This window comes from Anolis sagrei, chromosome 1 (genome assembly GCF_037176765.1).
Source record: "Anolis sagrei isolate rAnoSag1 chromosome 1, rAnoSag1.mat, whole genome shotgun sequence".
Lineage (NCBI taxonomy): Eukaryota > Metazoa > Chordata > Lepidosauria > Squamata > Dactyloidae > Anolis > Anolis sagrei.
In genome coordinates, this window is record NC_090021.1 from 186,408,977 (window position 1) to 186,432,767 (window position 23,791).

At 40.6% G+C, this 23,791-nt stretch overlaps 1 protein-coding gene across 2 annotated transcripts in view; it reads right to left on the bottom strand.

Annotated features, from left to right (window-relative positions):
- ZNF804A (zinc finger protein 804A) overlaps positions 1–23,791 on the bottom strand; it is a 263,923-nt gene that overhangs the window by 190,435 nt on the left and 49,697 nt on the right. Inside the window, exon 1 of one of the 2 annotated variants that reach the window (XM_060780221.2) lies at positions 5,507–5,678. The exons of the other annotated variant lie outside the window; for it this stretch is intronic. Coding sequence (XP_060636204.2) covers positions 5,507–5,521 — 15 coding nt within the window. The 5' untranslated portion in view covers positions 5,522–5,678. Of the gene's footprint in view, positions 1–5,506; positions 5,679–23,791 lie in introns of those variants that run through there. 2 annotated transcript variants of the gene reach the window in all.

Genomic DNA, 23,791 nt, shown 5'->3' on the forward strand with positions numbered 1-23,791 from the left:
AATAAGTCAAAACCATGTGAATTTGATGTCAAGGAAAAATCAAAGGAACATATGATTGATTCCAGGTCAAAGTGTAAGCATGACCTAGTTCTTTTACATCCTTTTGTTTGCTTGCTACAGTAAACCAGCTTTAAATTCCCAAACTTTTCATAGTCTTTTATCTCTGTATGTGACTATACCTACCAATCACTGGAGTCAAAACTTGATATTTTCATTTACAAAACCTTGTTTTTAGTTTGCATTCCTATTTCTGAATGTTGTATGTTTGTGTGCATGTATTGTATATGTATATGTGTATGTATGTGTGTGTATATATATATATATATATATATATCCATATAGCACACACATTTTGTGGTGTTACAATCACTTCTTTAAAACTGTTGATTTGGCACAACTCAATCTTACACTCATAATATCTGATACATATAATAAATATGTAGTGTGGTCAAAATAAATGGATAAGTAGCAGATGGCACATTGTACCTAATAAGAGAGAAACTCCTTGCAAGGACTTTATATGCAAAAACTATGTTTTGTAAGCAACTTGAAAGATTCATAGAAGCAAGGAGAAAGAATTTAGAAGATGTATCTCTGGAGGGAAATCCTGACTAGCGGTGCATCACTGTAGAATTAATGCAGTTTGACAACATTTTAACTGTCATGGCTCAATGCTATGAAATCCTGGGATTCGTAGTTTGGTGAGGCACCAGCACTCTTTGGCAGAAAAGGCTAAAGGTCTTGCAAAACTACAGGTCTCATGATTCCATAGGATTGAGCCATACAATTTAAAGTGTTGTTAAAGTGCATTTATTCTAGTGTAGATGCACCCTAGAAGAAAAGGGCAAAGATTGACATTTGCTTCCATAGGCTTAGTGTTAAAAGTGGAGGAACAAATTAGAAGGCTGTAACAACCTTCTATCAATTTTCAGCTGATTATATATGTTTCTGTTCTCTTTCCATGAGTAATTGGGCTGGGCTGGGCTGGGCTGGGCTGAACAAGGCCAGAAATGGCTCCAGGGAAGATCAAAAGTAAAGTGGAGGACTGGTCATCTGATTATAAGTACCACAGGTGCCTTCTGGTTCTTCTCTACATATCTTCTCACTATATAATTGTGGATATACATATCTCATAAAGCTCTATATGTGAGTATCAAAACTTTTGCTTTAATGCAGTTTGACAACATTTTAACTGCAAAACCCTACAGTTTCTGGAGATAATCTAAGCAATGAGCAGTACCTGCCACTAGAGTCTTCATCATATGAGCAGAGGGAAAGTGAGGGAAAGCAGGAAACAGTGCGGGACAGCGACAACAGTGTGTTCCCTTCTGTCAAGGTCTGTCTTTTGCCATCCCATATCCTTTCCCCCTTCAGGTCTGTGTTTCCCTCACAGTCCCCCACTCCCCCAAAGGCACTCTGGGCTCATTTTCTCTATGCTGCCTAAACAAGCCCCATGGAGTAACATAAGAAGTTGCCCTTCACCATATGATGGACCCCATGGGACTCCATTTCAGCAGTGTAAAGAAATGGGGAAATGATGAGTAGAAGATGTCTGATGAGGTTGAAAGACAAAGGAGGGAAAGAGAAGTTGGGGGGGGGGAGAGAGAACACATAAACACATGCTGACACACTCACATGAATGTATTGATTATATTAACTATTTTCATGAAAAATGTATATACTTCTCTGTCAGCTGGTCCTATTGAGCTCAGTTAGGCTTATTTATGAGTAGATATGGATAGGATCGTAATAAAGTCAGTACACAGTACAAAACATCTAGAAAACCTGCACTTCTGGCTTCTGAAGTCAGGCAAAATAAAGCAGCCAGCTCGAAAGTATCTCATATGTGGACAAGCTAAAAATATAGCATTAAAGGTTGCCTCAAAACACCTAGGAAGAATCAAAGAAGTTAGGAAGCAGGACTTCTGCCAACAGTTCTAGTACAAAGCTCAGTCGTTGCAGGAAACACTTTGATTTTCATGACTTTTAACTTTTTAACAGCACCAAACACAAGCAAATAGAAATTCTAGCCATGTTTTCCTTTTAATGAAAGCCACCCTACTGTATATCATTCTTTTCTGACATTCTTCTTTGAAAGATGGACAACCTGGTGCCTTTACAATCTTTTTGACCATGGCTTTCACAATCCCTGACTATTAGCCATGCTGTTTGAGGCTGATGCACGTTACACTACAAAATATAAAAAAGGCATCAAGTTGCCAATTGCTAGGTTTCTTGTGCATCTATACTGACATAATAGGAAATACAGCAGAAGTGGGCAGAATACACACATTGATCATTTTAGTGACTTTTTGTTACCCCTAGAGCACCAGGAATCTTTTTAAAATTTATTTATTTATTCACTTGTATACTGCTTTACTCACCCCACAGGGGACTCAAAGCAGTTACCAACATATTTATGACAAAATGAAATGCCTCACATACATATGAAACCTAACATAAAACAACAATAACATATAGCTATCGGTTAGATTATAAAAAACATAACAACATTAAAACATGGAGTATAAAGCATTTTAATATAAACATTAAAATCACATAATGCAAAAATCATGGTCCAAGGCCATTCCAAATATCAAATATAAATGGCACATAATTCCTGATCATTTCTTGTATTGCTTACAGCCCAAAGGCTTGGTCTCATAGCCAAGTTTTTACTTTTTTTCTGAAGACCAGGAAGGAGGGTGCTGACCTAACTTTGTTGAGGAGAGAGTTCCATAGTTGAGGAGTTACCACTGAGAAGGCCCTGTCTCTCATCCCCACTATGTGCACCTGCAATGGGGGTGGGACTGAGAGTAAGGCCTCCACAAATGATCTTAACCTCTGAGATGGTTCATATAAGGTGATTCATTTGGAGAGGTAAGCTGGGCCGGAACACTTTGAATTGTGCTTGGTAGCAGACTGGCAGTCAGTGGAGCTGGCGTAACAGGGGGGTTGGGTGCCCCCTGTACCCTGCTCCAGTAAGCAGTCTGGCTGCCGCCCGTTGGACTAACTGGAGCTTCTGAACCGTCTTCAAAGGCAACCCCATGTAGAGGATGTTGCAGTAGTCTATTTGGGATGTAACCAGAGTGTGGAGTACCATGGCCAGTTTGACTTCCCAAGGTACGGGTGGAACTGGCACACAAGCTTTAATTGTGCCAAAGCTCCCCTGGCCACCACCAAAACCTGTGGTCCAGGCTCAGTGATGAGTCCAGGCGAACCCGAGTCCAGGCGAACAGGGGAGAGTAACCCTGTTCAACACCGGCTGTAACCCTATACCCTGTTCAGCTTTATGACTGACCAGGAGTGGCTCTGTCTTGCCTGGATTAAATCTACAGATTGTGTTATATATATATTTTTTTGGGGGGGGGGGGGTGGAGTGAAACATAGTTTGGGTGGTCCATACAGTGATTTTTTAAAAAAATTCCACTGTGCTCCTAACACCAAGTGTAAAATAATTGGACTAAAATATATGTACAGAAAAATAGCACGTAAACACCATTATTTAAAAATGCCAAAGATAACTAATGAGTCTTAAACCAAATAATCAAAATGACATACATGGTGTATTTCAAAGGCAAGCACCAAGGCATCTGGACCTAAAGTACATCACACAAGAAAAGAGATTCCACCAAAACATTAGACAATATTTCTTGAAAGATGCTTTATCTTTGTTATTGATCGATATCTGCAAGATCCAAAGCACATTCATGGTCAAGTAGACTTAACCAAATATTTTGTCTGCATTCACTCAGTTCAAAAATTGAAAATTTCCAAATAGAATTAGAGAAGTTAGTGGTCTGGATGCCTCCTTTGCTGGGATTGTATTAATTGCTGAGTTCAAATACACAAGCAACTGAATAAGCCTAGTAAATTCATGTATATGGGGCCGTGGTGGAGCAACAGGTTAAACTGCTAAGCTGCAGAACTTGCTGACCAGCAAGCTGGCGGTTCAAATCCGTCGGACCATTGTCAGCCCCAGCTTCTGCCAAACTAGCAGTTCAAAAACATGCAAAAGTTAGTAGATCAATAGGTACCATTTTGGTGGGAAGGTAATAGCGCTCCATGCAGTCATGTCGGTCTCATGACCTAGGAGGGTCCACAGACAATGCCGTCTCTTCTGCTTAGAAATGGAGATGAGCAACACACCGCAGAGTGGGACTCAACTAGATTTAATGTTTTATTTATGTATAAGACTCTTTGGCCATCACTCATTATTAAATGCAATAAGATGACCAGGATTAGATGTTGTGTTTAAATAGTATTAAAAGCCACTAGATCAGTGGTTCTCAACCTGGGGTCCTGAGATGTTTTTGGCCTTCAACTCCCAGAAATCCTAACAGCTGGTAAACTGGCTGGGATTTCTGGGAGTTGTAGGCCAAAAACATCTGGGGACCCCAGGTTGAGAACCACTGCACGAGATTATCTATGCCAAACCTAAACAACTAGCCATTATGAAAACTCAAGCCAAACTAGAGCTGTTATAAATTTCCAAGATTTCCAAGATATATAGATCACTTACTTTATAAAGTGAGCGTGACTTGTTATGGCCTGCAGGCCTTGAATAAATGTAAAGGCTTTCTGGGACAGATGGGACAATCAACTTGTTTGAAATCATTTTCCTCTAGACAAGAACCAGTGATTTATTTCAAGCAGTGCCCTGGCTCTTCGATTAAGTCAAGCAGGGATTACATGGATTTTCCGCCTATATTAGTAAAACTCTAGCATCTGTTGTGTGCTGGATTTATAACTTGAATAATAGTCTTGCAAGCTGCTTTCTTTCAATGAGGTCAGTTTTCAGGCTTTCAGCCATGTGTACAAATAACACATTGGAAGACTGCACACTGTTCTGTCTATCATATAAGAGAGCCTTCCTTTTGGAGGTACCATCAGAAAAAGAGAACCTCCAAAATGCTTCTAGAAAGCACATAGGAATTGATAGATTTTTTTTTTGAACAGCACACTTAACAGCTTAGAGGAAAACAATGCCTTCAACTTTTTGAATCCCTAGCCGAGGGGCTCATCTGCACATTTTGTATTTATTCCACACAAAATTTGCACAGTTTGTTTTTTTGTTTTTGTTTTTTTTTTTTTTTGGTGTGGCAAACAACACAGGAAACAGCATTCTCTCAGTAAGAAATAATACTTCTGTAAAGGGGTTTTATTTTCTGTGCAGGAAATGTTTTCTGATGAAAAAAAAATCTGTTTTCGGTGCAAAAATACCACAAATATTTTTGTACAGAGTATGTCCCTAATCATGAATACATGAGTACAATTTTCAAATGCCTTCTTGTAGTGGGAAGAAAATTATATTTCAATAATGAAGAATTACAGCCCTACAGATTCATTCCTGGCTATCATGAGAAATGCACATCAGATATCTACTAGAGGTGTGCATTTTTGTTTGGCTTGAAATGTGGGTTATATTCATTAAATTTTGTATTTATGATGCAATATCTGACATGTGGACATGACCTGTGCCAAAAATTTAAGAATCAAAACTTACCCCATACTTCTGCATTTTAGTTTTGTGAATCTCAGAAGGTTCCCAAAGTCCGTTTCCTTTTCTTTTTCAGTGCAAGGAAGTAAAGCAAAGCCAAAAAGGTGCCTTAGTGCCTTGCTTTGCCTTTAAATTAATGAAGTCTCAGCATTAGGAGTGGGGAAAAGAGGGAGCAGTGTTTACAGGAAACAGCACAGAATGCTGGGAAATGTAGTTTGGAAAGGGAGGAGCTCTATGCCAGTCAATTTAAAAGGCCCTGCCCTAAACTACATTTCCCAGAATGCATCAGCATTAGAATGCACCAATCAGGATAGCAGAGAGAAAGCTTTGTCCCTCCCTAACAGCAGCCAGTGTGAGTTCCAATGAATGATTGTATCTATGAAGATGAGGACTGACAGATATTTCCAGTAAGTACATCTCTGTGCTGGACTGGAAAGAATTATCTAAATGGATTGTCCCCATGCTATAGGGCAGGGGTCCCCAAACTACGGCCCGCGGGCCGTATGTGGCCCGGCGAGGGCATTTCTCCGGCCCGCGTGGCATGGCCTGGCCTGGCCACGCCCACCCGGCGCCGCTCTGCTAATCGCGGGAACGCTCTGCTCTGGCCGCTCTGCTCTCTGCGGCCACAGGGCGCCTCCCACTCCACTCCTAGCCGCGCTAGGAGTGGAAGCCAGGGGAAGCCAGGCTCGGCCCGGGGAAGGGACAGGCAGCGCTGCACCGAAGCCGCACCGCCTGCCCCTTCCCCCGCCTTCCTGAAGCCAGGGAAAGGCAGGCTCTCCCGGGGAGGGGACAGGCAGCGCTGCTCCGAAGCCGCGCCACCTGCCCCTTCTCCCCGTCTCCCCCTGGTTTCCTGAAGGCTCGGCCCGGCTCAGCCCAGGGAAGGGACAGGCAGCGCTGCACCGAAACCGCGCCGCCTGCCCCTTCCCCCGCCTTCTTGAAGCCAGGGAAAGGCAGGCTCAGCTCGGGGAAGGGACAGGCGGCGCTGCTCCGAAGCTGCGCCGCCTGCCCCTTCCCTCCGCCTTCCCCTGGCTTCAGGAAGACAGGGGAAGACAGGCTCGGCCGGGGAAGGGACAGGCGGCGCTGCCCCGAAGCCGCGCCGCCTGACCCTTCCCCCGCATTCCCCAAGGTTCAGCAAGCCAGGGGAAGGCAGCTCGGCCCGGGGAGGGGACAGGCGGCTCTGCCCCGAAGCTGCGCCGCCTGCCCCTTCCCCTGTCTTCCCCCGCTTTCCCCTTACCTACCTCGCGCAGTCCCTTGTGCGAGCCAGATGCTCGCACTAGCCATCCCCTGCCATGCGTTGCTGTGGCCCACATGGCTGTTCTGTGTGGGAGGTTTGGCCCAATTCTATCGTTGGTGGGGTTCAGAATGCTCTGTGATTGTAGGTGAACTATAAATCCCAGCATCTACAACTCCCAAATGTCAAGATTCTATTTTCCCCAAATTCTACCAGTGTTCACATTTTGACATATTGAGTATTCTTAGAGTTTGGTCCAAATCCATCATTGTTTGAGTCCACAGTGATCTTTGGATGTAGGTGAACTACAACACCAAAACCAAAGGACACTGTTCACCAAACCCTTCTAGTATTTTCTGTTGGTCATTTTCTGTGTGCCAAATTTGGTTCAATTCCATCGTTGGTGGGGTTCAGAATGTTCTTTGATTGTAGGTGAAATATAAATTCCAGCAACTACAACTCCCAAATGACAAAATCATTTTTTTTGAGTGAAGGACATACATTGGGTTGTTAGGTGTCCAATGGATTTTGAGTTCTGTTAATCCCACAAACGAATGTTACATTTTTATTTATATAGATTTATTTCCTATATTTATGTTTCTGTGATTAATCACTATGTTTTATGTTCAGATTGTAACAAAAAAAGCATCATGCATATCAGATATTTACATTACGATTCATAACAGTAGCAAAATAAGACATGTGCAGTGTGCATAGGAATTTGGTCACTTTTTTAAAAAAAATAGTCCGGCCCTCCAATGGTCTGAGGGACAGTAATCTGGCCCCCTGTTTAAAAAGTTTGGGGACCCCTGCTATAGGGGAAGCATATTAATTAGTTTAGAGGCTGGGTGGCTATTAGTCAGTAGGGTTTTGATGGTGCCCTTTCACCTGGAAGAAGAGGTTGGACTAGATGGCTCTTGAGGGTCCCTTCTAGGATTCTGTGAAAATGTAGTATTAGTTAATATTGGTTAATAAGAGAGACATGCAATAAGATAGCTAATTTGGCTTTTTTTAAAACCTAAAATCAGTATATGTATGAATATTTCTGAAAATTGGGGAGAATGATCCCCTGTTATCTCCTGTCATTGCATAGTAAATTCAAGAAGATAGCTTTTGTAGTTTTTTAAAAAAAATGTTCATAAAAATTTTGAAATTTCCCCCAAATTCATGGGTAACTGAAATAATCAGAAATTTGGTGGACTGACAGTGGTAAATGTGTTCTACCATTGTAGCAAGTTTCACATCCCCCCCCCCCCCAAATAGCTTTAAAACTGAGGGAGAAAGGAGCCTCTGAAGTTTCCCCAATTATAGTAATTTACGCACAATTGCTGTAACAGAATAGTAATGAAATTGTGTTATTCTCGTTATAGTAATGAATTTTTCACTAACTATACTTTAGAAAAACTTTAGAAATGAAATGCCAGTGCCCCACAGTTTTGTAATTACTTTTGAACAGTATTTTTATGGATCACACATCTCTGATATCTACATATTGGTGTCCTTTCTCATTATTCTAGCTGCTCTTTCTGATCCTTGTTTCTCAGGACTGAGAAGAGTGGCCATTGGATAATTTATCTTTATCAATGAGTTCCTTCCTTTGCCCCCAATGCCTCCTCACTATATCTCTGTGCCCATGGAAATGGAGAGAATATTCTTGAAGAGCTGTTCCCTTCACTGCAGTACCACTCATGCAGTTATTTAAAAATTGCTATGCCTAAAAACTTACGTATGAAATGAAGTAGCTTTTGTTTTTGTTCTGTTTTATTTACTGACAAGAGCTAGCCTTGGAAATAAAAGCACAGCCTTTTCATCAACTTTATAAATACATTCTTGAAGACTGTAGGTTTTATTTCCTTTAATTAAAACATTATTTATGGGGAAAAGATAGGAATAGAGGGGGGAAATTACTTATATGAATAAATAAGGCAGTACTACACATTTCTTATCAGTAGTAAACCACACTTTGTTATGGATGAGTTACTGACTCCCAAGTACGATCTTCTCATTTTCTCTCTTGGGAGGCTTTAAGATGTTGTATTTTGTAAACAGCAAAACCCATGGCAACACAAACCTTAAAAAGCAAGAAATTTGAAAACAAGCCTAAACTCAGTACTGGCTAGCCTGACAGTGGCATGTGGGAAAAGATTTCACATAATTTTATAACACAGAAATTGGTAATCTTCATCTTACATGCATTCACTTCCTTAAATAAGTCTGGCCTGAGTCCTTAAAAACTGTGTCTAAAAGGATAATCAGTTAGCCATTTAGCTTAGATCTCACAAGGGTATTTTCTGTTTTGCTAGCAATTGGTAGGAGGCTGCATTGGCCACAGAGACATTAAGAAGCCACACAAAATCAATGCATACTGTAAATTCAAAATAACCTTGGACACAATCATGATAAATTCTGAAATAAGATGCAGTGTGACATCTTCAATGGCTTACTAGCAGCAGGAACAATTATAATTATTTACTTGACAAAACAACAGATCCGGCTCACCTATATGGGCAACCCGAGGCATAGTTAATTCTAGGGCAAGAATGGCAAGCTTGTTCAATGTACTCTTTTTGATGGGGATCCACTTTGCATGAAATAAAGAGTGGCCCATAGACTTCTTTGCTACATTGTCATATAGATTTGGGATGCATTCTTAATTCATTTGAAGAATGTTTTCCCTGCCCTCTTAAGAAAAGGAAAGCAAGAAATGGGGTGGGTTGGAGCAGGGGGAGATTAAGCTGACAAGAATGTAACAAAGATTATTGCTGGAAATAAAAGAAGAAATTTGCTTGGCTTGATTGTTATAGGGAGCTCTTTAATTGCCATATGGTTTAGGATATGGCAATTAAAGAGCTCCCTATAACAATCAAACTAGAGTTGCTTTTCCACATTTGTACATTTTACCTTTGTGGACTACAATGTTCAAGGATTATTTGTTGCTGCCTTCACTGCTACCTTATACCAGTTTTAGTAAGGCCTTTGATAAGTCTGGTTTCCATCTTGAACTATGTTCAGCTAAGGCAGGCTTAGTTAGTGGTCAGACCTTAGGTCACAGGGAGAAAATCAAACTGGCAGGTCCAACTACAAATTTATCCCCTTGCACACACATTAACTTCTTTGATTGGAAGGGGTGGGAGGCAATAGAACAATATTTTGTGTTCACCTTGTTAAATATTGCAAACTCATACAGAAATGGTAAAATAAGATTGGACGTAGATTACACACACACACACACAAAGATGGAAAGAGATCGGATTTGACTAGGATTTGACTAGGAAATTCCAGGTCAAAAACAGAATCAAAGTATTTTCGTCTAGTAGATTAATAAATACTTAGAATGCTAAGAACTATGTACAATCAAGCTGATTCAAGTCCACTTTATTTGAAATGTGTGGGCTTTCAAATAGATGTTTAATGGAGTAATGGGTGGTTCAGAAGCTCCATATGGCTTTCATCCACATGACACACCTCATTTTAAGAAATATAATATGCATAGTCCGTCACCACTTTCTTTCTTTTTTTTCTGTGAAGAAGGTATAATGCTTAAAATCTCCACTCAAAAGAAATGAAAATGAACAGATTCCATCCAGTTTGAGAGGATATCTGTAGAGTTACTATGTGGCTAGTAAGAGCAAAGAATTCTGGGATAGATAGTCCAATAGTGTTGCTTGTGGGGGACCTTGTGAACACTCTATCAGGGATATAGTGAATCAACTCTGTTTTATTCAAGACATTAATAGAAAACTGTCCAAACACTGAAACTACTTTGAAGGATAGTGTTTAGCACCCGGGATAACTCCTACATTGATCAACCCACCTTAGTTAATACAGTATAGAAGGCTTTTATGTTCTTTGGACCAATATAGAAAGATAAGGCTTTCAAACTGGGATAAGCCAAGTATGTTTTCCAATGTTTTTTTTTCTTTTTACACTTTGCTTCACTGCTCATATTAAATTGAAACTCCCAAATTGACTTTTTTCAGAAAATAAGTATTCTTTTTTCCCCTTCTCTGTTTTATTAGCAAACTTCATATCCTCATTTGAGAAGTGATACCACCTAAGATATTTTGCCTATCTTAAGTTTATGATGATATATTTTCCAGAACAAAATCCACACCATTAAGTGGTTTATTCCTTTGTGCTTACTTACTTAATTCCAAAACTGCATATATCATTGGTAAGGAGGAAATCTTTTACAAAAATAAGAACCCAGAATCCTGAGCTGTAATCTTTGCAGACAGAAACAGGCATCTACATGGAACACTCTGCAAAAACTCTTTCAACTAAGCGTTTCTTCTTGTTCCTTTCTTGCATTTATGTTTGTTAACTTAATTGGATTTATAATAACACTGCAAAAAAGCCTCTATCCAATGTTTATGTACTCCCCCCAGTAAATTAAAAATGAATGTAAAAATTAGCATATTTTATGCTTTTCTCTCCTCATTAAGAATTCCATTAAAATTAGCTCTATAAAGATAAAAAAATAATTGGTTGCCTCTGACAGATAAGTGAATACTTTAAGGTCAATTATACTGATATAATGTTAGCAATGCTGCCTTCCTGTCCTCCCCCATGGTTAATGCACTGCCCTTTATCCATTCTTGGTGATATCTGTGACTTTTAGAGTAGTACAGAGACCAGCGCAAGCGTCCTGGGAAGAATGAAGAGAGATCTTAATGCACTAACATTAGCGATATGCCAGGCTCTTGCCAATTCCATCTGTCAGACAATTTTACATTCAGCAAATCCTTTTATGGTGTCATCGGCTGGCAACATTTGCATTTCTCAGAGCAAATACAGGGACTGTATAGAACATAAGCAAGCCTAAGGGCACTTATGTCTTCTGTTTGCCATGCACCCTCTTTCTGAAAATATATATATTTCATATTGACCAATAGAGTAGAACATTCAGAAAGGGTAAAGGAGGAGCAAGGGGAGAACACATGCATTTGAATAAACATTTTGTAACTTTTACACCTTTATTTAAGAGCTGGGTTGCATAAAAGTTACAAAACTAAAATGGCCTCACTTGAATGACCCAGTTTTTAAAGGAGTGAAAATCTAAGATGAAGACATCCCAGTAAAATTAATCACTTGGTGTTGTTTTAATCTCCACACAGAGCAGGATTAAACCAAATATGTATGGATGTCTGGATGGCCACATGTAATCCACATCTCTAGACTCCAACTGAAGCACAAAGAGCTTATATGGTATTATTTGCAATCTGTCTGTTGATGTAGCCCATGCACCTTTTAATGCACTATCTGTGTACGTACATGCTATCTAAAAATGAAGATCTCTTAATTTTTACCAGATTTAAACATTAAAATAACACAAGATTGAAGATCCAGCAGTAGAAAGCCCCCTCTCTCCTAACTGTCTTATCTTTAGAGGGAGGTATAAGGGAGCAAAAGAAATGGCATGATATGTACCATCCGCAAATGCCAGGCTGCCTCCAACAACACAAATTTGGGGGGCAGGGCACACTGGCTATTATCAGGTGACTGAAGAGTTTATTGAAGGCAAAATCTCCTGGACTGTAGATTTTACTATTTATGAGCTCTAGAGCAGGATACACAAAATTAAGAATGTGTAACAAGACCAGTCTGTGGCCTTTGAGGGGAATTTTTCTGGAAACTATTTCATTCGAAATATACATGATGCCAATTCACACACAAATGTGTCACTAAAGATGAGAAAATTAAGTACCACTGTAGTACTTTGAATATATTTACTCATGTCTAATTTTATAAGCTAAGTAGAGTTAGACCTTGTTACTACTCGGATGAGAAACCACTGAAACCCTGGTGAAGCACTGCTTCAAGTCAGGATTGAAAATACTGAGCTCAAAGGACTATGCCTGCCTCAGTGTAAAGCAGCTCCATATGGTCCCAGGTTCCTAAATTATTCTGGTACCATAGACATAAAATCTCAATAGCTCCTCTCTCTGTTATTGCTGGTAGTAAAAAATACAATTACAATAAATTACATAGTCAATCCCTATCCTTACATAATGCCTAAACTCTGCTGCCTATGATATCTGTGGTACTCTCACTATTGCTAGGACTGCCTCTAGATAACAAAGTTGTAACCTAGCAAACAGAGTCTACCTCTTTTTCATGACAAGAAAGAGGCAGACACTATTTACTAAGTCACAAGAATGTTTATCTATAAACAAGACAGAAAGCATTCACCTAAAAGGAGACAGTGCATAGTGACAGCGTAATTATCTGAAACCAACCAGTTTTTTTTAAAGGATTTCATTTTTCTGCAACTCAGCAAGGAAGACATTGCTTGAATTTCACTTAGAATGCCATTCCATAATACATGGTCATACACAGGTAACAGGCAATTGGTTAAATCAAGCCTGGGAGTTCTTTCACACATTCAGTGTAAGAGACATCTGTACTCTCTCAGGTATGTGATTCCTGTCCAAAAGAAGCTGACAAGAATGTGCTGAACACAGACATCAAAATAGGGGTAGATTAATTATATTTCACACAAAGAAGATAAGCACACAGCATCTGTTATGGGATTGTGTTTGGCATCCTGTTCTTCTTTACATCTGCCAGAGTGTGGTCGGCATTTTAACATTCATATTGGGATTTTATGAAGAGGACCCCATTTAATGTCACCATGTCTCATTGCAGGGAGGAGGAAATAAGTATTTGAAACCAAAAAGTAATATTAAACAGGCTGCAATTGAATTGAAGAACCATGTAAACTGCTCAGACTTTTGTTATGATGCCTAGAGAGTATAGAGCAAATTGTGGTTCTCTGTAAAAGAACAAAAAAACACACACACAGAGAGAGAGAGACCACACATTCAAAAGCAGTGCCCAATTAATATGGCCTGCAGATAATATTTTCTGGCTACATTCTACTTACAGAACCAAACAGTATTTACAGTTTGATCTCACTTCAGGGTGATTGGCTGGTTTGGGGGTGCTACGTAGAGGGAGAAGTATTATGTGGCAAACAGTTTTATCCTCCAATACAGGACAATAGACAAGGGACTCAGGATAAATGTTTGGTAGAATCATTGAATTATTGCATTATAGAGTTAGAAGAGACCATATGGGTCATCTAGTCTAACCCCCTGCCATGCAGGAAAAGCACAATCAAAGTATCTCTGACAGATGGCCACTTAGCCTGTGTTTAGAAGTTTCAAAGAAAGGAGCTTCCACTATACTCCAAGGCAGAGAGTTCCACTGTTAAAAAGCCTGTATGGTTCAGAAAGTTCTTCCTAATGTCCAGGTGGAATCTCCTTTCCTGTAATTTGAACCCATTACTCTGAGTCCTAGTCACTAGGGCAGCAGAAAACAAACATGCTCTCTCTTCCTTATGACACCCTTTCATATATTTATACATTGGCTATCACGTCTCCTCTCAAACTTCTCTTCTGCAGGCTAAACATATCCAGTTCTTTAAGACACTCCTCGTAGGGTATGATCTCCAGATGTTTGATCATTTTGGTGTCCTCCTCTGGACACCTTCCAGCTTGTCAAAATCTCCTTTGAACTGTAGCACCCAGAATTGGACAAAATATTCCAGGTGAGGTCTAACCAAAGCAGAATACAAAGACACAATGACTTCCCTCAGTATATATTCCTTTTGACATAGCCCAAAATCCCACTGCCTTTTTGAGCTGCTGGATCACACTGCAGGCTCATGTTCAACTCGTTGTCCATGAAAACTCCAAGATCTTTCTCACATGGAGTGTTTTCAGGCCAGACATCACCCATTCTGTATCTTTGACTTTCATTTTTTTTCTAAGTGTAGTATCTAACATTTGTCATTGTAGAAATTCATTTTGTTAATACTACCCGCTGAGACTTTTTTCCCTGCCCCTCCTCCATTGCCACCAAAGCTCCCAAAATAATCACTTAAAGTAGCTTTCAAGTACACATTCCTCAGATCACTTTTTACATACTTCTGTCTACTGAACAACACACTTTTAAAGGATTATTTCTTTTATCATTGCTGGCATTTAGTGGTGCCAAGTAAATACTAGGCATAGTTTTGCTCATTTGTCAAGGAGGTTTTTTTTTTCAAAGTAAATATGCACAGTACTGGGATTCACTAGAACACAATTCTTTGTTGTTGCATGTCTTAAAATTATTTCTGACTCAAGGTCAACCTATGGGGGGTTTTTTTGGCAAGATTTGTTCAAAGAGCAATTGCCTTTGCCCTCCTCTGAGGCTGAGAAAATGAAACTTGCCCATAGTCACCCAGCAGGTTTCCATGACTGAACGGGGATTTGAACCAGAATGTTAGTACAATGCTCAAACCATTGCACTACATTGGCTCTACACAGGAATTGACATCCATGAGAAGCTCTCATTGTGAGGAAATTAAGACTAGAGTGTTACACAGTTGCTTAGTGCATGAAGTGGAAAGTTTCAAAAACTGGCTCAGCAAAGATTTTCCAGGTATGATTAGGCAAGTCATTACTGATTACCCTCAGAATTTCCTTCACCCTCTTCCCCTTCCTGTTCAACCTGTTATGTAAGGAAATAATAACTATGGCAAATGCAAGCTACCATTCATAAAATCCAATGGACCATAAAACAAGAAAGAAGATATGCAAAGTGTTATGCTGGGACTTTCGATCAAGACTGATTTCTCGGAGTTTAAGGTCAAAAAAGCCCCCCAATAAGCACAAGAGCATTGCCATTGGAAAGGCACTATTGCACAGCCTTGCAATTTTCCCATTTCAAGTGGAATCTGTATATAAAAAAAGTATCTTCACCAAAATGTAAAAATGCACTGTTGCCTTGGTCCTCCCAGTGCTTCCCTCTGATGCTCAGGTTAAACATACAAAAACAAATCTCAATTGCTTCAGGTAAGGCTGTGAACCTGCTCAAAATCTATTCAGAAGAAAAAGAGAACTGAGGGAAACAGACTTGTAAAATTATTTGTTTTCATTAGTTGCTTAATAACAGAAACATGTGTGTTCGACATACATGGTGCTCTGCTTTTTCTCCCCCACCCCCTGCAGATGGTGCCAGATGCACTTCCTGCTTTAATAAGATTAGCCCACTGAATTCGGCTGAGCCAGACAATTTTGTTAGGAGCCATGCTGCCTTATAAAGCTAGCATTTACCCTAATAATAAGCTAATGGACTGGCAGATTGTCAAATAAATCCCAACATTTCTAAATGGGAAAATAATAACCAGAAATGTGCTAATTTACCAAGATGAGTGCTGCAAACTGAGATTTTCTGTCTGGAATCCTAAGGCCAGCTTGGCTTCAGTTTTGCACAAGTGCCCCACAAAGCCACCAGTCCTGCCAATTTCCTATTGCAATGAGAACTCTACTTATGGAAACTGCTTGGGTTCTGTACAGTTATTAAGACTTTATAAATACTCCTAGAATGGGAGTATTGTAACTCCAAGAAATTATGTGCTGTACGCATGGTCCCAACCACCCCATCATTAACTGAAGGTGCATCCACTCTGTAGAATTAATGCAATTTGATACCTTTTTAATGGCATGGCTCATTGTATGAGATCATGGGAGATGTCATTTTACAAGGTCTTTAGCCTTTTCTGCCAAGGGCCTCACCAAACTAGAAATTGCAGGATTCCATAGCATTGAGACATGCCAGTCTCCACATTAATTTATGTGCATCCCAGTTCCCATAACTCTTGATTGGTAGTGTGAAGCCCAAAGTCACATCCCGAGATTCCTGACTGAATGGGGATCTTATTGTTGTTGTTGCTGCTGTTGTTGTTGTTGCTGCTGCTGTTGTTGTTGTTGTTTATCCAGCTCACCTAACAGCTTGAGGTGGTGTATAACATGATTAAAGCACACATACAAAATATAATATTGTTAAAATGCATATATTAAAATACAAAGAACAAAGACTGACACCAATACCCAATAAAATGTAAGCTTCTAGAATTACATATGTTTACACTATCCCAGTTCATAGTAGCTAGTAATTTCTCAGGGAGGTGGTCATCAAATGACCAAAAAGGAGGCAAACAAACAAGCAACTATGCACATGATTGTACCTTATATGTGTTCTAGCTCTGAATGCTTTTTCGCATTAAACACCTTCATTAAAAGTTTGTGAGGAAATAGCTATGCCTCCATAAACACTACTGAGCACTGTAATAAATTTGCCTTACAAGCTTTCCAGATGTTTTGTAGGAGGCAATTTTCTTGGCCCTCTTGGCTATGTCTGGATCCAAACACTGGAGTCCATTTATGGGACCAAGAGAGGATGGTCGCGCCTGCTATCCTATGCCTTTCTGTATGGATGTTGATCCTACATAGATTGGTCAGATGAGCATTCATGTGATCTTTCTTATGTCACACCTACAAAGAATAGAGCACCTCTTCTTTCTTCCTTGGACACTGAAGATGGAATAAGCATCAACTTCTATTGCCTGAAAGCATTTAGCCACTTCCATGGAAAATAACATCTCGTCCTTTACAAAAAATCAAATGTGTTATTTGTATACTTTAGCTTTATCCCATGTTTCTCCTGATATACTGACTCAAGGAGGCTAACAATACATATTAAAATGCTAATTAAAACAATGGATACGTTAAAATATACATATAGATATAAAAACAAACCATTTTGTTATTAACGCTATTAAACATTAAGATATTAAAATGTATTAAAACTGTATACACACATTGTGTTAACACAAGGCAATGAAAAACAACCATTCAATAATGCATGAAATACAACAAATGATTAAGATATTAGAGACCAATTGACCTGTTTGAGTGGTTTAAGTGCTTTGAGTGCTTTCCATGTAATGTTAGCAACAGAAGTATAAGAATGACATTGTAAGGGAAAGATTTTTAAAATGCTGTGTTGTGCTGCTCATTTTTTGCCCCAACTGTCCATAAAGGAACTCAGGGTTATTAGTCTATATTTGCTTGGATAGCATATTTCTGGACTGTTTTGAGATACAGCTTTCCACTGTTATCCCAGAGAAAAACAAAATATTGCCAGGCCCTTGCCTTTGGGAAAGACATGGAAAAAGACCAAATGGTCTTAAGTCAGAGTCACTTAGCATAGAGATAAACTTCTTCAGGCAATTAACATAGCATGTACTAACAGGCACATTTGCATAGAACTGCAAGCTAAGGCTGGATATGCATGTGGCATTAAAGTACATGCAAAACATATGGTACATTTAGTAGAAATATCTGAGATATATAGATTCTTTCCAAGATTGTGCAATCATTGCACTGATGGTGATCAGAGTTTGAATCCTCCCTTAGCCATGGAAACTCATGTTATGTCCTTGGGCAAGGCCCATTCTTTTACCTCAAAGGAAGGCAGAAACAACTTCCCTAATCAAATGTTGCAAAGAAAACTCTGTCATGAATTTATTTTAGGGTTACCATAGTCTTGAAGCCAAACAACAGCAGCAGCATGTGGATATTTTAAAAGTCTGTGTAGAAAAGGGTTTTGATGAGTGCATACAATGATTTAAACACATTTTAATGTATGAGATTCTTTCTCCGGCAACCTTGACTGTGTGGGAGTACCGGGATCCAGATAAACCGAACTCTTTGAACAGATAAGCTGAACTTCTTGCAATACCATCTTATACAGTGCTTTCTGAGACTCTGACAACTGCTTTTAAAGAAATGGTGTATACAAGGAATAATTACAGAGAGAAAGCATTACCTCTGCTCGGCCCGATACAAACACTCGTAGCTAAGAGGCCACAGCTGACTGAGGCAGCTGGGGGAGAAGAGAGCCCTGAATTGGCTCCTGTTCTGGTGAAAGGCCACAGCCAGGCAAAAATAACTGACTTCTTTCCTTTTCATTCTGCGGATAAGATATGTAACGCTCATGTAAGAGCTACAAGTGTGGCCCCAAAAGAAAAGGAAACCACTGAGTTTATGTCTGGAGGAGATGTATGGAGCTGGCCGACTTGCACTGGAGGATTCCCACAGAGGGACTGCCTTTCTCCCTATGCTCCCTATGCTCCCTATGCTCCTGAGAGATCGGCACAGCAGTGGCCCCGCCCAGTCTCGCAGCAGCGTGGAGAACGGGCTGGGGACTGCTCTGCTTTGGAGGTGAAACTCTCTGTTCTCTCAAACGATCTGCAGTCAATCAAGAAATACCTGCAGGAAAGTACTGGGCTCCTGAGCACCCTGGCCAAATTAATCAAAATGGAGACACTGGAAAGCCGATGTAACTGTGACCCTCTCAGGGCATCACCAGATCTGAACACTTCAGCACCCATCGGGAAGGGTACAGCTACCCCTTGCCCCAGGGACATAAATTTGACAGAAGTTGACAAAACCAAATGCCCCACAGACACCCACAAGGACCAGGCAAAAAGTCTGAATATAAAAAAAGAGGGGAAACGAGGAACTACATGCACCCTGTCAAGACGGCCTAGGAACAACAGACGAGGTCTAAAGAAATTACTAGCTTTAATTCCACCCTCAAAGTCCACCGCAGCAAGGAAAAAAAGCAAAAGTAAAAAAGGTCCCCCAAAGCCAAGACACAGAGACACTGAACAGGGCAAAGCAGACAGCTCCAGACCAGCAAATCCCAGGTGCCAAAAGCTCAACGTGACAACACAAACTACTTGGGCCCACCAGGAGACCAATAGGACGGAAGAGAAGGATGAAACATCTCTGGAAGAGGCCGAGGCAGTCATCAGACCCACCTTTCCAATAATAGAACAGCAAAGCTATGGAGAGATGAATGGTGACAAAGGACAACACAGGGAAAACTGGAGTCTGGTCCTTGAGCCAAAAAGGTTGGTGCTGATCAAAGTCCCAAAACCAGGGAAACTGGTCAGCTTGGAAGAACGCAGAGCCCATGTGCTTGGACTTCTAGAAAGGGTTTTACAGGGGGGGTTGTTTCCTTCCGACATAGATCAGGTTGAATATCTAGACAACGATCAAATACACATTGATGTTTTAGTCTCCTTTGCCGATCCTAATTTAGCCAAATTTGTGGTAAGAACCAAAGACCTTTTTCTGGAACAAGGCATTGTTATCACCAGATTGTTTAGGAAGGTGTTTACCAAAAAAGCCACAGATAACTCAATGCTAGTAAAGGAACTGAATGAGAGTAATGACCAGCGGCTGTATTCCCATATGGCCCAAGATGTTCGACCCACTGACAGAGGGAAAGACACCCATGACCAGGGATATCTGCTAAGTGATGAGGAACAGTCTCTGGTTGCATCTTTTGCAGATCTGCCAGGGATGGAGCAAAGATTGATCATAGAAAGAATTGAGGCGTTAAGCGACCTTTTGAGGAAAATTAATAGAAAATGCCAATACTCAAAGGAGGTAGGACACAAGGAAATAACTAAACAGCAGAGTGCTGCCCTAGATAATGCAAACTGGCTAAACATGAGATTTCTATACCCTGAGGAGAGAGACGAGACCACTACTAAACATTTCTCATTGTCCCCAAAGGTGAATATTATCAAACCCCAAAATACAAATCCTTGTGTTTACCCTGACAATTCTCTTATCATATGCCCATGTGAATCGCCCCTGGGCACTGAAGCAGAGAGCAAGGGGGTGAATGAGAACACAGCATGAGAGATATACAGCCATACGGGGCTCCAGGATACCTGCAAACAAAAGACCATCTCCTGGAACACAGCTATAGTAGCAGCTCCAAATAACATCACCAAGCCTATAATCTCCAATGTGAGCAGCTTGAATACATCCCCGGATACTACTGAATGCCTAGCAGAAGATACAGAGAGGCCCAAAGAAATCAGGCATCACCTGGGATCATGCAGTACCACTTTAAACACAGTAAACAATCATGTTTCTGGAAACTCTACTCGAACCTTAGCTGGAAGACTATTAAATACCTCCAGCCAACTCACATCATCACATCAGACCTGCCAGCTATCACTCCTGTCTTGGAACATTGCTGGCTGGCGCAACAAGATGGCCGACCACTCTTTCTGTGACTTTATTGGAAGATATGATATAATCTTCCTGCAAGAGACCTGGAACTGTGACAATTTAGAGTTAAATGGGTTCAAATCACACCTCCTTGAAGCAGAGCCCAGTGCAAGGGGAGGTCGCCCTAAGGGAGGACTTGGGATATTAATCTCTACTAAACTTCGAATCACCTCCTCGAGGCTTGTTCTGTTGCCCAATATCGCGATGTCTTTGGTCATTAAATTTCGCCTATCCACTTGGCTATTAATAAATGTGTACTTCTCTCCACTACGCCTAAGACAGCCAATTAAGAATAGGTGGCTCAGACTACTAGAATTCATAAACAAAATGACCACTAAGTACCCAGAAGCTTCATTGATTCTGACTGGAGATTTTAATGCCAGATTGGGCCCAAATGATGATACTATCTACAACCACTTTGGCGAATACCCCCCTGAAGCAGAAACAGGACATCTGGTTCCTGTGAGACAATCCAAAGACAAAACATGCAATTTCTCTGGCCTGTGTCTACTACAAATGGCAAACAATTTAGATCTGGTGATCTTGAATGGGGGAGTTGAAGGAGATAAACATGGCGAATTCACCTTTACATCTGGAATGGGGGCATCAACAATTGACTACTTCATGGTATCATATAACCTGTTAAATCTAGTCACAAGATTTGAAGTGGTAATACGAACTGAAAGCGACCATTTGCCTTTAACTGCAGTCATAAATTTTAAGGCACAGGGACTACTTGCAGAGTCTGATCCTGGACCCTTACCTGCGGCTGAGTTAAGATTTTCCCGCATTAAATGGACCACCAACCTGGAGCAGTCCTCAACTGCTGCTCTACATTCAGAAAACACACTCAAATTAAGAGATGCCCTCTTATCTGCGAAAACATCAGAAGATGTATTATGCACATACCAGGTCCTTATCACACACCTGCAAAAACATCTGCAACGCAACAACCATACTAAAAAACGTTCCTGCCATCTTACGTCCAAACCCTGGTTTGACCAAGAGTGCCTAGAAATGAAGAAGTTGCTACTTGAAAAGTACAAAGAGTACAGGAGGTTAGACTTGCCATCACTACCTGCAGAATGGCTGCCACTGAAAAAGAAATACAAAAACCTAATCAAGGAAAAAAAGAAGCAGGCATTGAGATCAAACTGGCAGAAACTAATCACCGCTTCGCAAACGCATGACACAGCTGCCTTTTGGAAAATGGTATCCAGGGGCTTGCAAAGCAACCCCCGTGGGCTAGACTACCACATCCCTGTGAAAATGTGGGAAAAATTCTTCAGCAGCACGAGCAGAGGGAGGAAAGCTGAAGTTTTAATAACTTCACAAGATCTTAATGGCCTACCGAACTGGCCCCCTGTCTCAACATCTGAAATCAGCAGACTCATTTCCGAACTCAAACCAGGCAAAGCCCCAGGAAGTGATCATATACCCTCTGAACTGCTGAAAGCTAATCCTGAGTGGTGGGCACCAGTCCTAGCAGCCCTGTTCACATGCATTGATCGAACTGCCTGTATACCACCAGATTGGGGGCTTGCAATAATTGTCCCCATTTATAAAAAAGGCAACAGATCAGATCCTGCCAACTACAGACCAATCAGTCTTCTAAGCATCATCAGCAAACTGTATGCTTGTCATCTCCTAGACAAACTATTAAGCTGGTTGGAGGAAGAAAACTTCTTAGAAGAGGAACAGGCAGGTTTCAGAATCGGACGTTCAACTGTTGATCAGGGCTTAATACTACAACACTTAGCAGAAAAATATTCCTCTCCCTCCGGGGGAACGCTTTACACAGCCTTTATTGATTTCAAGTCTGCATTCGATTCAATCCCAAGAAACAGACTCTGGAGCAAACTTGAGGCTACTAAGATAGACAGGCGCCTGCTGGTTCTCATCCGCAGCCTCTATGAAAAAACTCACCTGCAAGTGAGATGTAACCAAGAAGGCCATTTGACTAAGCCAATTCCCTCACTTACGGGAGTAAAGCAAGGTTGTGTTCTTGCTCCCACCTTGTTTAATATTTATATTAACTCCCTCATTAACTCACTTGCAGGAGTAAACCCTCACCCCCCTAAATTGGCCGGGAGAGCAATATCAGTCTTACTCTACGCAGATGACGCAGCACTTTTATCACTAACATGCGTTGGGCTGAGACGGCTCCTAAAAGGGTTAGATGAGTACTGCAAAGCTGAACAGCTCATAATTAATCATGATAAATCAAAAGTGTTAGTTTTCACACGGAAAAGATGCATACACCGCTGGCAAATCAATGGGCATCCAATTGAGCAAGTTAAACTCTATAAATATCTAGGAGTCATTTTCCAGACTACCGGTTCTTGGAATGCCCAAGTATCCCATTCTATAGCAAATACACAGCGGAGTTACAACTCACTTTTATCATTTTTTTATGGAAAAGGTGGCCAGCATGTACCTTCGGCAATTCAAGTTTTTAATGCTAAGATTCTGCCTCAAATGTTATATGGAGCACAACTGTGTGCATTTAAAAGTGTCAAGGCCTTAGAAACCATCCAGACAAAATTCCTAAGAAGCATCCTTGGCCTCCCAAGCTGTGTGCCTAACATAATTTTACTTTTGGAGACAGGTCAGATCTCTGTTGAGTCTCGGATCTGGATGTATAAATTAAATCTTTGGTTAAAACTAATATTTTTGCCCAAAGGTTTGGCTCCACTGACCCTTGATGATCTATTCCAATCAAGGTGGAAAAAGATAGTTCAAGAGAAAATCCTAAACCTTGGATTCTCAGTTAAAAATATCCTGACCATGGGCTATACAAAAGCCAAAGAAAACATACGACAGCGTATCTGGGACACTGAGCTGCAAAACTATCTAAGCGCAGCCTCTTTTCTTCCAATCTTTAAAGATGATGGAAGGGCACTGCTACCTGCAGAGTATCTAGGCAATCTAACTATTCCCAAACATAGGAAGGCGTTCTCTTTGGCTAAATATAATGTACTCCCTTCTGCTGTATTGGAGGGAAGATACAACAAAGTACCATACAATGAGCGCCTATGTCCCTGTGAGGACAAGACAGTGGAAACTGTGGAGCACGTTTTGCTGTACTGCTCTTTTTACCGTGACCTTCGTAAACATTTTATAAATCCAATT